We start from the raw sequence: 16,611 nt of genomic DNA on the forward strand, positions 1-16,611 counted from the left end.
TACCCTCTCACCACAACCCTACGTACGCCACCGTTCAAAACAGCCAATTGCAAGTTAGCTCACGGTGACAGCTCCCGTTCACTCCCCTTTCGCAGAGGGCTTCAGCTGGATTAGTTGCTCCACGGCCTGAAACGCCCGCCTCCTTACACCCCTCGCTCTGGTTGGCCGGATGCCCCGTCTATCAAACGAGCCGTGTTAACCGCTGCTCTTTCACCGTTGGGGAGAAGGACGCTTTTTCTCCCCTCAAAATTGCAGATTTCTTTGAAAAAGCGGCGGGGGAGGTTCGTGGCCGCGCCGTGGGCGGAAAGGAGACAGAAAGCGGGTCTGGTGGGACCGAAGGCGTTCCCGTGAGGCGAAGGGCCCGCCCCTTTCGGTCGTAGGCGGCGGGCAGGCAAATGGCGGGCGGGCGCCTCCCCAGCGCGGGCGGGGCCTGCCTCCATTATTTATATTTTCTTTTTTCTCCCCTCCTCGGAGCCCTGACACGTCTGCAGTGAGTGAGTGGCATTGGCAGACTGTCAATCCCTCAGCAAAGAGGCCATCAAACAACATAAAACACACACACCGAGTTACACCGCCGGCCTCATAAATCCCAGCCCGGCTCCTCATATATATTATTAGCGTTTCATTTTTTAAGCACATTAGCCTCCGAGCTTTGCAATTAATATCCCTTTTTCACCTACCTTCACCGCCTCGCCGGCTTTTTTCCTCAAACTTTTTGATTATTTCCCTGCATCTTCCGAGGAGTGGATTTGGCAGTATATTTTATATTTTTGCTCCACTTACACACTTGCCAAAGGAGAGAAAGGGGACCAAAGGAACTTTTGTACACGGAGATTTTGCTATAATTTTAAATTGGAGCAACACAAGAAGAAGAAAAAAAAGGAAGTTGGGAGTTATACGCGCGCAGCAAGGACAGCACCGCAGGACGTGCCGTGCACGTTTTTACAAGTTTTTTGCCTTCTATTTTTATTTTTTATTTATTTTTCCTAAAAGGAGAAATTTTGGTTGGGGCAGCCAGCTGAAAAGAAATGAGAAGAGGACAGTAGCCTAAAATGTTGGTCAAACGGATGAACACGGTGGAACTAAAGGATCATTGACATTCCTGAGGGGCTGATCAAGGAGGAGAGGGAAGATCCGAGGACTTAACATTGACTGGGAGCAGCAAGTGATGGGCTATCATTCTGTGCGTCTCCAGGCAGCAGATTCATCAGCCTCCGCCTCTCATTACTGGGGACAGCAGATCTGCTGACAAGCTTTATCACCAGATCTAAAACAAACAAAAAACTACTAATGCACGAATATTCGGGATCTGCTGCCTCTCTTTTTTTATGTCTTTTCCCACGATTGCTCCCCAATTCAACAGATTTCTTTAGAAGGTTGTGATGACAAAACTGATCGGAAAGCATCCAGGGATCTGAAGAGGCTGCCGCGAAGACATCCCGAGAACTAAAGAACAGCTGGAGCTGAGAATTTCAACCCGAGGATCCTTGACTTAGACAAGCACGGGGGGAAAGACCTTTGGTTCCTTCCGGGTATTTTCCAGCAAAAAGGTCCTGGACTATTGCCGCCCCACCTGATCCGCTGGCGTCTCCTTCGGGTCCTCGTTGAAAGGTTATCGCAAGTATCACACGAGCCGAGGGCATCTCGGCACATGGAGGACAGCATGCAGCGAAAACATCCAGAGATATGAAAAGCGGCCAGGCACGGGAGCCTGAAATCTGAATGGGTTTTAACAGCATTTATTGACATGTGTAGATTTCTTTGATAAAAGGGGAGATTTGAGGGGTTCTTTGCCAAATCCGTAAGCCTTGAATATTTTCTTGAAAAGAGACTAACGTCTGATTACTTTATGCAAAGACTGCTAAATTTGAATATGTGCTTGCAAAGACTCTGAGGTCTGAATATTTGTAAAGATACGTGGTGCCGAGTATTTTCTTTTAAAGGCATTGTGACCCGAAGATTTTGTCCGCGCTCTGGATTTCCAGAAAAACACTGAACGCCGAAAATGTACTTGCAAAGTCCCTGAGTTATCGAGGATTTTCCGGCTATGCAGACTATTCGGCAGCAGTCTCCGATTTCTGAATGAAATGCTCTTGTAAACATCCCAGGTACGCGCAGCTGCCGAGACTCCCCGACATCCACCGCCACACTTTCTGGCTTCAAGTCTGGTCTGCCGCCCATCGCTGCTCCTGATCGCCTCTTTTTCTCCCGGAGACGCTGCAAGATACGCTCCCAGATCTGCTCGGATCCCTGTGCACGCACGCCACTACCCCCCTCCCCAGGCCCCTTGCGATTGATCGGGCTGCGGTGCACAGCATCAGCAGCCGGAAGAGCATGGACGAGCAGTCCAGGATGTTGCAGACTCTGGCTGGGGTGAACCTGGCCGGCCACTCGGTGCAAGGGGGGATGTCCCTGCCTCCTCCTCATGGCGGGCATGACGGGACCGACCAGGGCGATGGCCGGAAACAGGACATCGGAGACATTCTTCACCAGATCATGACCATCACAGACCAGAGCCTGGACGAGGCTCAAGCAAAGTTGGTGCCCACTTCTCAGCCATTTCTGTCTTCCCTACCCCTCTTCAGCCCCCTATACTCCAGCAGAAGGCATCTACGGCCCTCTGCAGACCTGCCGCTTGCCTTTAACGATTATCACCTATTCGCAGCGGCTGTTACTCTGTAAATTGCATTGTCCCATTCCAGCCTCACCCATAATTCCCCTCATAAGGTGTACATACCTCCCAGCTTGCTCAGGATTCTGTCAGGGTCCTCTGTGGTACCATGATTCCCCACTTCCTTGTACATGATTAGCAGTTTCCACTTCTGCGAGCCGTGGACCACTGTTCATGCTTGCCAGGGTGTCTGTATGACTCGCGCGCTCCTTTCCCAAAGTTCAGTTACCGACCTCTTTAACTATGTGAAGGCGTTCCCATTCACAGTAAGAAATGGTCTACTGGGATGTGGGTAAGGTGCTAGAACCCTTTAAATATATATGCTAGGGTCCTTAAATATGAGTCCGGTGCCACACTCCCCCAGATGTGCATGCCAGTAGCCAGTCTCCTAAATATGTGCACTGTCCCTACTTCTAAATGCCCCCGCCCGTGCATGTCAAAGAAAGACGAAGAAATCTTGGCGGCGTTGCCTCTAAGCCTTTCTTACAGGAGCGCCCCTGTCTTTGGCATGGGCGCCCATGCAGTAATAGCCCCAAACAACGGCTCTGTTCTAACCGATTAGTGCTAAACGACCGGGCCTGATTTAATATGTCTGTGTACAGAGCAGCACCGCTTGTGTTCCGGTTGGTCTTTCTCCCCTCCCTACCCCGCGGTTGCGGTGACCCTTCACTTTGCACCCCACAGAGGAAGCTCCATATTTATAGCCCGGGGTCATCAGCAGAGCAGCTAGGACTGTTTTAATGATATATCTTTTTTACTGTAGCCGATGTCCATCTTGCATGTTACTGCCCCCAAACAACCCTGGCCCCTTCATCTTGTACCCCCACGCCTTTCATCTTCCAGGGCAAGGCGTGTTCCCATCCCGTATACTGTAGTCATGATCTGAGTGCCGTAGTTTTTATTATATTTCCCTTTGTTGCAATATATGCTTTGGTGTCTGCCATTCCATTTGCACTCCTGTCATCTGCTGCACATTTAGAAGCAGGCTTAGCCCGCCGTGCTCTCTGGCGCGGCGATGCTCCTCCACGCGTCGTTGTGACAACAACAACCACTGTGCCTAGATGCACTTTTTCATCCACCTCCGGAGCGCTCAATAAGCCTCCCCTTTAATATCCCGAAAGAATAGGCTCCTGTGACGCTATGTCAGAGCTGACACGGGAGTGTTGCAGAAGAAACCGGGCCCAAAAGAAACACGAAACAAGTCTAGCTGTTAGCACTTCATAAATCATTTCCAGGGCAACCAGGGGAACGGCCCAGGACAGCCAACTCATTTATGTGGAATATGGGCCAGATAATGGGAGCAGGCAAACCTGTAGGAGATTTGCTCCAAGGACCTCGGAGTTGGCATTTATTAAACTGTTTGTAGACACATGCAAAGGGGTAGATGTAGGGTTGTGCGTTTTCACTTTACTCAGTTTACAACTTATTCCCGACAGGCGGGATCAGTGCTTTTTCATTAAAGCTGATTTTGTCGTGGCCGCTCGTCTCTCAAGGCAGGTGCCACTTTTTTCTTCGTGCTTTTTGAATACATCAATTGTCTGAGTAGCACACCCAGCCCTTCTGGGAGAGTTAAGTGAAGGCAACAATCTCCCTATCCCACTGCCCACATTTCACCCACCCGCATGCCTTCTACTTGCTCAAATGTATCTGCTGACACATTCAATGAAGCTAAATTGGGTGCTCTGTTGCCACATTGCTAACATTGTGTTGCTCGTGCTGTGTTTTATCTCTGCAGGAAGCATGCCTTGAATTGCCACAGAATGAAGCCCGCCCTGTTCAGTGTACTTTGCGAAATAAAGGAAAAAACAGGTAAGAATCTGTCATTTAGCATCCTGATTTTACTTGGGATCCTTCCCCCAGGCCTCTGCCTCCGATCCCAGGTGCCAGACGTCGCCATCTTTGATCGCTGTTTCGCCTTCCCTCTGTCTTGAGGGGGAATGTCAGTCAGTCTGAAGTCACTTTTAGCACTACTAAAAATTCCGGAGGTGCCAATGAATGTAGGTGAAGCACGATGGAGCTTCAGGGGTTGTATGGAGGCCCTGCACGCCCGAGAGCAGCATGCTGCTTGGCACGGTGGCAGTGTATGTTTTAGTAACAATGTTAGCCTCGGTGTCAAGGCTGGGAGAATCTACCCAACAGCAAGACAGGTTGTTTAGACAGAAGTACGAATGGAAATATATCGAATTCGCTGACTGCGACCTTCACCTTAGTGCCTTTAGTTACATCTATTCATTCAGGGGTGCTTTTGATACTATAGAAAGTAAAGTAAAGAATTGTTGTCAGCTCAGGGACTGGTGAAGGCCCCAGCCCAGCAAACACCACATGCCTCCCAGTTCATCGCCAGTTGTTGGCTCCATAGACTGTAGCTGTACAATTGAGAGGAATGAGCCCTTCCCAGACAGCTGCATTGACCTCACGTGGTGACGATTCCTTCTGCCATTCGCATTAGGCAGCTGACTAGTTATTGCCGAAGCCGTGATTGAGGAAGTGATGAGCTCACATATAAAAGTATGTTAAAAGATTGAAAATGTTTGCATCTTCAAGTCATGCAAAGAGATGTGTAATTGCTCGCATATTTCATGCACGTTTTCTGCACACAGGAAATATGTGGAATGCCATTTGTTATTTCTATTCATAAGGAATAGAGAATATTTTTAACAATGTGCACTGTGTAATCAATACAGTGGTTATTGAGAGAAACACGAAAGCATGTTTCAGGTTTCCTTTTCATCACACAGTAGCATGTAGAAATCAGAATCTGATGTACGTGTCAGCAAATAATACATAAATACTAGAACATAAATACGTGAGTGCATACAATGTAGATGATGCAACCTGACAGATATATGTGTGTGCATCTCCCTATGGCGTGGACGGGCATATATGTGTAGTTTCTCAGGTGCATCATTGGCTGGAAAGTGTTCTAAACGCGTCTCCTTGAGCTATCGCATCTGCAGCAGTTTAGTCCTTTCAGTACTGGCATGTACTGGCAGCAAATGTAAACATTTTGTAACACAATGTGCACAATCTAAAATCTTTCTGGCAGAGCATGCTTCCCTTGATCATGACAATTTATGCCCACTAGAGTGTTTAATGCACTTAGTAATAGTGAATGGTACATTAATATGATCTTCAATTTCTCATACCTAACCGTGTCCCTGAGTATTTCCCTTACTATCTAAATGATTGGAGGGGGGGACAGGGGTGGGGAGGCGGGGGGGGGGGGGGGGGCAAGAAAGGATGATGTAACTGATCCCGCATATCCTCTTTTTCTCGTAAATTATGTTGCCTGAGATCATGCCATGTCTTGGTCTCCTTCTATGTCTGTTAATAGCCATGCGGCGGTTTACGAGCTGTGTGTTGTGGATATGACAGGGGATACCACTTTATCTCACACTACGCTGTGTAACAGATATGCAGTTTTACCTTCCATTTTCACTCACTCTGTGCCCTACTTCCCTTACTCCTACCGGCTGCTCCAGTTTGCATTTGTTTCTTGTCTTCTGCCAGAGTTTTTGTTTGTCCAGCTTCAGACATTTTCCCACCCTTCTATGGGCACATAGATACTACAAGCATATTTCAGGGGAGAAGGCGTGAGATGCCAAAGCAGATTTGTACACCAGGGTTAGCTGTCTTTGGTTGAACGAAAATCTTTTGCAAGCCAGGGTAAAGGTAAGTGAAGAAGAAACATAGGTGGTCAATAGAATGGATATTTAGTTGCTGGTATTTCTGCACATGACAGCCATGGCTGAGAGAATTATTCTAGCATTTTCTAAAGTTACATTGCTTGTTATTTATAATCGTATTTCTTAAGGTGACCACTTTGTAAACGTTTTTCATACATATATGTTTAAGCAAGCCGTTTTACAACATAATAAAGTCAAGATGCCACAAATGAGATTGCTCTAAAGAGGGAGTATAGGTGTGTGCATTTGCCCCATTTGGTTAGGTATACAACCTGAAACTTCCCTGTTTGAAATGTGATTTTTAATTGGATACCGAAGTACAAAAAAGATAAGACACATTTTTTCAACGAATAAAGCATCTAAAAAAAAGCAGAGGGATCCCAGCTTAGTTTTAAAATTATAGAGCAATATAAGAAGCTTTGGAAATATATCTTTAAATGTTGTTTTGTGTACAGCTGTTTTGCCTCGAGGTCTGAATTTGGCACAGGAAAAGTAGAATACAGTATACTAGTGCTTTGTTGTGCTTTCTAAAACATTTAAGTAGATAATCAGCAATGTTATTTCTATCTCGTAGTGTCTTTTATCTGTTTAGTTAAGAAACCACTGGCTTCTTAAATGCTCATTAAGTAGTTTATTCCTTCACTTCCTTGGTAGTATGATCTGTCTTTATTATTAAATTTGACCAGTCTTTGGTGAAGCAAGAGGTCATGATTTTAGGGTAGACATTTGGGCGGGCAGCGTGCGTTGCCTCACTTAGATAGAGACACAGTTTCCTCAAGAATTATTTGGGCAGGATGCTTTTTATGTGTCTGCAGCAAATCATGCTTGTCTTACAACTTGATCGCACTGCTCCGTGATATATGAAACTTGCCAAGAATCAATGCACCGCCAAGTCAAATTTGCTTATCACTTGCTCAAACTTATACAAATATAGTCCTAATTATAAAATCATTTTATTTTAAACATAAATGTGTCTGTGCATTACCACACGCAACCACGAGATAGCAGGCATTTTCAAAACACATATAACAAATGAATGTGTTTTTAAAGATTGGGATAGACTGGGCTGTGTCCGTGATGCCCTATTGATGTTGAACTTCAGCTTCTCGACGGGACTTGGTTTTATGAATAGGGTTCTCTTCATACCAAAGTGCTCAATCACGCCAATAACGGGCCAGTGGGACTGCAGTGCATAGTCTGATCAGACCACAGTGCATTTTCATGTGAGTTTCATATGTTTATAGTTGTATATGTTTATTAAAACTTCTGCAGTTTTCCATTGCCTAGCAGTCCGCTTAACAGCGTTTTTATTCTTAAATATTAGTCTCTTTTAGCACAGCCTCTGAATCGGTTAAGGAGTGAATGGTTTCATGTCTGGAAATGTCCAGTATAAGGGCCATTGACAGCTGCCAGCCAAGCCATATTTTAACTCCTCCCTCACATAAACCACAGACCTTAAAAAGGTTTCATTTACTACTAATGCCTAATGGCATACATGATGGGCTGCCAGATTTGTGGCCTTTGTGAAGCTTATAAGCAGGACTGACTGAGGAAGATCATAAAACTTAATGAACTTGTAGTCTGCATGAGGTGTCCACAGGGGAGGAAGAAGGAAAAGGCCTGCTTAGCTCCATGGGCGGTTTGAAGATTTATTTTTTATTTGCAAAGAACAAGCAGCAAATGGGCTGCATATATTGTGACCTGTACTGCAAGGGCAAGGTGCACGTTCCGTCCTTAAAGGTTTGGCAGGGGTTTAGAAGCAAACTTTACTAACTGTGAGGACTGAGAATTACACAGCTCATTTTCCTGAATCGATCTATCTATCAATCTATCTATCTATCTACCTGCTTGCGAAGTCTCATTATTTCATTTATGAAATATGACAGGACAAGTATGAACACGTCTGTAGTACACATTTTTATCATCGGCATTTGTTTTTCAAAAATATTATTTCAATTATTTCTGTTCTGCTATTAACATATTCACAATTCATGTAAGAACATTTACACATTTTATATTAATTATACATGTAATACTGGCTTAGCTGTACAGCTGCACGTGTCTCAATTATGTATTTTAAAAATGTACTTGTTGACTAATTATAACACGCATACATTAAAGAATATCTGTATGAAAGTGAACTCAAATATACTGTAGAACATTTTTGTGTGTGCTAATATTTGACACTGTAAACAATAGTGAGAAGAACATAGTATTCTGCTAGATTTGCCCATAATTATTTTCATGTAAACACCTGGAAGGCACATCATAATTTAGCCAGTTGTAATCAACAAACACTGCATAAAAAAGTGTCTCCTAACCCTGCTCAATATCCTGGAAGGAAAACTATTGACTGTTGACTATTAAGCTATAAACTTGTAAATAGTACTGATTGATTTTGACAAATATGGATTTACGAAAAATATGCATCTTATTTGATTAGAATTTTGAAAGTCCCACAGCTGGTTGCCCACAGGGTGTCTAGCCTTCATAATGCAAGCAAGTTAGCTTAATTGTTTCTGTGTAATTAGCACTTTTTAACTTAAGGCCCACCTTGCACAGCACAGACTTTGTATGTACAATTAAATGCCAGGTGTTTAGCATTAAGTTCACGCAGAGACAGGAATCTACTACAGATACGATTGCACCTATTGACTAGCCACGCTGTTACTGTTGGCAATAAGTTACTAACCTTAAGCAATTCAAGTGTACCCTACGAATATCAATATTTTCTATTTTTTGCCACGATTTTGTTTTCCTTATCATAGCTATGAAACACGATTGACTGTTGTAACAGTTGTACCCCAAATTCTGATTTTTAGCAAGCAACATAATTCAAACATTTTTTCCAAATTACTAGCATTGAAATTGATTTGTCTTAAAGACAGTGGCAATGCATGCTTTATTATCATCCACTTGACCCAGCATTCGGTAGGACAGTAGTACATACTTTTAGGACAGAACAGTGTCCCTTTCAAATTTTGGTAAGAGTACTGGCACCTATGCATCTATCAATCAATCAGGGAATTTATAGAGCGCACTACTCACCGGTAAGGGTCTCAAGGCGCTAGGGGGCGTTCGGCAGCTCCGAGGTCATCCGAAGAGCCATGTCTACATGCCCCTTTAGTCTGGCCTCTGCGGTTTATGTACCCACTGCCCTTATTGTGCTTGCACACCCTCACTGTGAGTGTTTCATGAGACTGATCACAGGGATAAAGGATCAGTTTCTAGCAGTCATTTCACAAACGAGCTTGAACATGTTATGGCTTTACCTTGGTCACTGCAGGCACAAGTGTGTTGGCTGTTCTTTTGTTTCAATCCCATGTTGAACCGGGAAACATAAGATTAAACCCGCCCTTTGACTGTCGATGCTGTTCTCTGCAGCCCGCTCTGCGTGTGTATTCTGCCATTTCACGGCCTGGGAAGCATGGCCTGTGTGTTTTCTCAGCTGTTTTTGCTTCATCGTTTGTTTTATCAAGGTGATCAGCGCTGTTCAGATAAGACATGCCAAACAAGCCTGCTTTTCAGCAGCCTTCTGACCCTTGGTCACCTTTGTTTTTTTCTCCAATAGACCCTTCGCAATGTTGAGTAGAAATAGAGTAAAAATTCACATGGATATTTAATATAAATTATTCAGCTTCTGTCAGGTACTTCGGTGACTGCTTTTATAAAGTTTAAATGATACTTCCACATAGCTGATGAATTACACCTTTCAGCAGGGTTCTACAGCTACTGTAGTGAGCAATATTGAGTTAGACATAGCTTTTATCTCTGCAACATGCTTGAAGTTGGAGGCGCACAATCCAGGTCATATTAAGCACAGCCTAGATTGCCTGTGTAAGTTGTTCAACTAATATAATGCAAACTGAACTCCACAGGCTAGAAATATAACATTTAATCTAAGAAATACGTGCAAATGAAAAACAGTGGCGATAAACTTTAAGTTCCACCTTTATGGCAAAACCCCAGCAGCACGTAAGTGTGCATGCATTTTTTTCTTCTGTTTGAAATGTCGCCCCCATATGAAATATAATGATAATAGATATGTTTGTTTTTTTACACAATTATGTTAATTTTGTTCACTCCAGTTAGTGAAAAAGACTCTAATATACCATATTGACGCGTGTCTAAGGAGCTAAATACTTTGTTATTATATAGCTGTTCCACACCTAACTACAAAGTATACAACTAATGAAATCTTTAAAAAACGTGTGCACGTGTCCACTGTATCGCAGCGGCTCAATGCTTGCTACAGCCTCTGCTTCTTTTAATTGATCTGTTCTCCTCTTACCTAGTTTCAAAAGGGCTGTTAGATCATATGACTGGATGCTAAGCAGTAGTTGCAGTTTGACATGGTTGCAGAATCTGTTGTCAGCCATCGGTCAATGGTAGTGATTTGTATTATTCCGAACTGAGGCCATGTGATTGGAAATTGACTGCATCCTGTTTCCAATTACAGAGATGGGGTGCTTTGTGCAAGAGAGCATGCACGCTGAATTATTTTAGTATTTTGGAGATAGGCAATGTCTATATGTGGTGGCTGACTTTAATTTGTGAGCACAGGTTTTTGACAGGAATAGCCGTCTACACAAAGTTACATCTACAAGTTATAAGCATTGGGAGCTATGTCCACTCTGCCCCTCTGGCAAAAAATGATTTTTGAATAGGGTCTTTAAAAGCAAAGGTATCATAATATCAATAGGCAATTATTTACGAAACTTAAAAGAACGACCACAATCCAGGTTTAGAATTACCTGTGGACTTTTAAATGTCTAAACTATATTTTATGTGTACAATACGCAATTTGCAAAGCTAATCTTCCTCCGATTGCATAGCAGGTGGCCATGAGCATTGTTTTTAATTATCTATCCGCAAAGCCAAAATGTAATAAAAGGAATGCGCTCTATATTTAAAATGGTAATTGTAGTGATTACTGATGACACCGTTCATATTAACATGGAGACATTGCTGAGCATGTAAAAACCACACAGACCACAGCAATGATCCTATTGAAATTGCAAATGCAAACAGACTCTCGCAGATACTAGTAACTTTGGCAATTATAAGTTTGGTGAGCAGTAGTAAAACAGTGTGTGGTATAAGTGCTTAGCGAGAGAGGATACATATGTAGAACAGTTTTGCAATGCAGGGTGGTGTGTGTGTGTTTGAGCATTTCTTGGCTCCCTCTAAACTGCTATTGTGAGCCTGAAGCAGATTTCCCCATTGCTAATGCCCTAGAAGTATTAATTCACTTTGATATGCTAATTAGAGGGCATTATGCAAGAAATGAGATTAAGTAGGCAGCATGAAGCCATTTGCCTGTCAGTAAATTGAGAGCTTTAGCATCAGGAGAAGCTTTGTTTTTTCCGAGTTTCTCTTGGTTTTGCATATAAATAAAATTGATTGAAAGGTCCAGAGAAGCCTCTGGAACACTGGTAGTTCGTTTCCTCTCCTTTGATTATTTAAACGTAATGTTACTTTGTATGAATATTAATTGATGTAATGGAATTCTGCAGAACAGGAGCAGTTTCTCTGTAAACTGATTCTATAAATCGGAACAGCTGTTTGTCCTGGACCTTTACTTTATGCTCCCTTTAACATATACACAAGAACTGTAAAGAGTTATACTGGTTACACTATTGTTAACAACAGTACCTTATAACTGAAGATATTTGAATGTTTTGCAATTGTCTCCTTTTCTTTTAAATGTTTAAATGCTTTTTTTATCATTCCATGTGGGTTGTATGTGTTTCCTATTGAAATCACGAAGATACAGTAGTTCATTTAGGGAGGCAGTGGATGTTAAGCTGGCTATTAAATTGATATATTTTTGCACAAGAGATATAACAAATGGCTCAGTCTTACATGTGTCAAGTGTCCATGATCACTTAAGAATATTACTGACTGGCACAGTGGGTGAAGGATTACTCCATGCAGCTCCCTGCCTTTTGGTTTCATAGTTTATTTGTGCAGTGAGCATGAGGATGTTTTGAATTCAAGCCTTCATGCATCCTTTCCCCCCCCTAAATTACCGACAATTAATTATAATAAAAAAAAAGAAAACTCTAGCAAAGAAAAAGAAATGTAACATGAAAAAGAAAAGAGCCTGTTATTTTTGGGTGCTGTAGTACAATAGAGTTGTAGTATCTGAAGCACAAATATGTTAATAAGCAGTCAGTATTTGAAGCAGATAAAAGTCCATTACATGAAAATAAAAAGATTGATCTTCTAAAGTATAAAAAAAAATTATATTCCCACACTTTTCCTTAAACAACCTTTCTAATTTGTCGTTTGATTCCTGCTTTGCTGTTTTTAGCTATAGCTTTATGCCGCTAGAATCAATATACTCAAAAGTCACTTCAGAGCATTGGATGCCCCTTCCTACAGTCACACTGATATTTATTTTATCTTACAACTGAATCAACATTATCAGTGGAGAAATAGGATCCTCTGCAGTCACATTGTTTAGTTAAAATATTATGTACATAGCAATAAAGTGCTAAGATTATCTGTCCATAGTGCGGACAGAAAACAAACTGTGCAGTGTTTCTTATTCCACTTCGAAGTGCTTGTGTCCCATATTTATAATATGCTGTGTAATTGAAAAAGTGCAAAGGATCACCTAAATAATAGGACAAACCTTAGGTTTAACATTATCTCATGTCGAGTGTGCTAAAGTCAAATTCATCTCTACGTAAAACCAAGTGTTGGGTGATAATGTGAAGTGACTGTACCTTCGAATTTTTGGGAGAGCTACATCCATGGGTGGATTTGAACAGAGACTGCTGTGATGCTCAATCATATTGCCCCTTGCAATGGCAATCAGTATAATTATCAAAATAAGTTAGCGAACATGCCTGCATTTTGTTTCAGTAATTTCTTGATATTTCTGCTCTACTTGCTAGAGACGGAGGAGGGGGAGTGGGAGGGGCGGGGACAAAGATAGGCCTAGGAATCTGTTGACATGTTGGTTTTTGACCTTTGACTGAGGCCACAGCAATTGAATGTTTTAAAATTAAATAACGGCCTCCACCTGGATAAATACATGATCTAATTGTCCTATCCAAATTTACAGCATATTTTGTTCAATAAAGAACTGTACCTTCCTTTTAAAATACTAGTAAATAATATAGTAGTTGGCACTAAACAATTCAATATTTTCTATCAGATTACCATAAAAGCTTCAGTGTGATTATCTTTAATGTATTGTGTATTTTTTCAAGTCTGATGAACGGCAAACAAACAAAAAAATCAGCATAGAAGAAAATTAGTGTACCTAATAATAACCTGTGAGCAATCCTGTGAAACAGTATGCCAGATTTCCTGATGGTATTTTCCCATTGCACTGTTGCTGTGGGTACAATGCATATATATAAATAAGCACATTTTGTTTCAGATTTGAGACCCTTTTCTTACATGTAAAAGGGTAGGTATTTTTTTCAGTATGCTGTTAAATCTTTCAGTTTATATTTGATCAACATTTCCAACTGTGTTATGAGACATGAATATGTTGCTTGTATTTATTTATTCTGAAACCGCAGTGCTGCATGAAGTTTACTATCGGTTGCCTCAAAAGTGGTAGATAGAAACTCACCGGTGGATGGTAACAAAAACTTTGAAATAAATTGTTAAATGATGATTAGAGAAGCTGCATCATATGTAATACATTATAATAGACGAAACAAAGTGGTTGTTGGGCCGAGGGGACTCTGAATTCTAACTTGCTGTTGTTAGGGTGTATACAGATGATAAAGGTTGGTGAGGCAACAGTGGGTTTAGAATTGTAGGATGCCGTTGGGAGATGGGACTTCTGGCCGGCAGAGCAGATGAGCGGACATTGCAGGTGGCATTGATGCGGGGACGGGGAGCAGACGAGGACCTACCGTATGTGGTACGCCACACAGCAGGGATCTGGCAGCGGTTTGTGGAAAAAATATTGCCACAAGCCCCCTTTCATAGGGAGCTACCGGTGTGGATCTTGGCCCCTATAGTTGCCATGGAAGAACACATGTCCTTTCGGGACTGGCGGGCGGGAGGCTGGGAGACCTTAGCTGACCTTTACCCCAGTGAGTCCTTCGTGTCCTTTGAACAGGCTGAAGAGGCCTTCAGTCTGGGAGGGGGGCAATACTTACACTACCGGGGCCTCCAGGAGGTGGCGAGAGCAGCCTGGCCCCAATTCCCAGGAGCGCCCCCGCCGTCGCATACCCTGATCATCCTCCTTTCCTGTGGTAGAGGGCGTAGACTGATATCTTTGCTATATTCAGCCATGCAACAGGATTCAACCCCGCCAGTCCCGCCCTCGTGGGGGGCTTGGGAGACAGACCTTGGGGCCGCACTGGACATGGGGCAGCGCAAGCGTATAGGGAACCTCACACGTAAGGTATCATGCAATGCGCGGTTCAAACTGACACACTTCAATTTTATGCATCGCACCTATTTGACTCCGGTTTCCTTGACGCGTATTTCAGGTGATAGGGGGGACAACTGCCCCAGATGTGGGGTGTAGGGAGCGGGGTTCCTACACCAAGCCTGGGACTGCCCATTAGTCAGGAGCTTCTGGACGGCGGTGGTGGACCGGATAAACACCGTAACCGGCCTTCGGATTGACCTGAACCCGCTTCACTGCTTATTAGCTATGGTCCCCAAGCCTAAGAAAAGGAACCTTTCCTACAAACTACTGCAATTAACGTTGGTGTTGGCGAGACGTAGGGTAGCGATCACCTGGATGGGGCGGAGGGCTCCTGAGGTGCCAGTCTGGCTTAGAGATGTCAGGGAGTGGTCTCTGGCCGAGGAGACGCATATGCAGCGCACACGCAGGGACGAGAAACTGCAGGACGATCTGCTTGCCTGGCGGGTCATGTGTGCTACGGGGCTGTCTCTCAGTGATTCAGATGGGACAAGTGCTGAATTATTTTCTTCGGAGGGGTCGGGGGTCTGATGGGGCGGGAGGAGGGAGTGGGGCGGCTGGGTTTGTTCTGGTGTTGTGCTCGGCTGATTCCTCATATGCATCCCCTGTTGTTATCATGATTCTTTCATTCCTCATGGACTCAGCCTGACCTGTGATTTCTGTACCCAACAGTGCCGTAATGAGGTCATCGAACTGTATACACGTCTTGTATTATTGATGCCAATTGCAGGGGGGAATGTTCTAACATGTGGAAATAATAAAGTCTTAAAAAAAAAAAGAATTTTAGGATGCCTGCAGTGTAGGGCGGGAAAACCTGCATATTGTGAAGTGCGACATCTATAGGTGATGCCAGTGTTTTGGAATTTCATTTATATAGCATTTGATTATCTTAACAAGTCACTGTAATATTTTTGGTGCAGAGACGGAACTGTACTCTGGACATTTTAGACCATAAGCGAGAGCTCATCAATATGGCCTTTGATTCACTGTCCCATATGGATTTAAAAAATGCCACTCCGGGCACCTTTTTGGCCATTAATGGACGATTTTAAATACCAGAATGAGGATTCCTTTTTAAAGTGCACCCACAATGTGTTGAGTTCTTTATCTTCCAGTAAGAGTTTGTTTGTAAATTATTAGTAGCAACCGAAAAGCACCTTAGATCGCATATCACAGAGTATCTATCTATCTATCTATCTATCTATCTATCTATCTATCTATCTATCTATCTATCTATCTATCTATCTATCTGTCTGTCTGTCTGTCTGTCTTATTTTTTGCGTCATGGGATATTTGTGGTTGTGCAAGGTGCCAGATTTAGGAAGTGCATATGGAAGTCTTCTGTAGATCGAGTGAACCATGAAGTGGAGGCAACATAGGCAGCCGCAGTGGGGCAGTTGATACTTCTGTCAAATGCTGCCAGTTGCCCTCGACTTTTCTCTTGAGGGGACAGCTCGGAGTTTAGTTGCGAAATCAATCTTTATTAACTATCCTGTACGATTCTCCCCTCAAGGAGACTGCTTAGTGGCAAGGGTGAGAGTATTTTTGCTTGGTGAGCGCACACTCATGTGGGCTGCATTTGAATGAATGCTTTAGCTGGGAGAGGCAATGGAACAGATGGAGCAGAACTATTATTTCTGTCTCCTACAAAACACGAATACTAGTACGTGTACACACAATACTGTTCAATTTTGAGTCAGAACGAGGAATGCAGCTTAAGAACTGGTTCCATTTGTGTGGTTGGTTGTGTCTTGCCCTGAGTGAGGCAGGTGAGGGAGGTTCCACCCACTCAAAAACTTTAACATATGCCACAAACTAATCAGAATTCACTTTACAATACAGCAATG

The 16,611-nt window shown here is 43.1% G+C and overlaps 1 protein-coding gene across 7 annotated transcripts in view; it reads left to right on the plus strand.

Annotated features, from left to right (window-relative positions):
- Positions 1–470: 470 nt before the first annotated feature.
- Positions 471–16,611, plus strand: part of PBX3 (PBX homeobox 3) — a 330,520-nt gene continuing 314,379 nt past the window's right edge. For 2 of the 7 annotated variants that reach the window (XM_078646095.1, XM_078646099.1), the window contains exons 1-2: positions 471–2,537; positions 4,407–4,480. In XM_078646095.1, the coding sequence (XP_078502221.1) occupies positions 2,335–2,537; positions 4,407–4,480 (277 nt within the window). In that variant the 5' untranslated portion in view covers positions 471–2,334. The remainder of the gene's footprint in view (positions 2,538–4,406; positions 4,481–16,611) is intronic. The other 5 variants (XM_078646097.1, XR_013595130.1, XR_013595131.1 and 2 more) reach the window with 5 other exon arrangements.

The sequence above is a fragment of the Lissotriton helveticus genome, chromosome 5_1 (genome assembly GCF_964261635.1).
Source record: "Lissotriton helveticus chromosome 5_1, aLisHel1.1, whole genome shotgun sequence".
Taxonomy (NCBI): domain Eukaryota; kingdom Metazoa; phylum Chordata; class Amphibia; order Caudata; family Salamandridae; genus Lissotriton; species Lissotriton helveticus.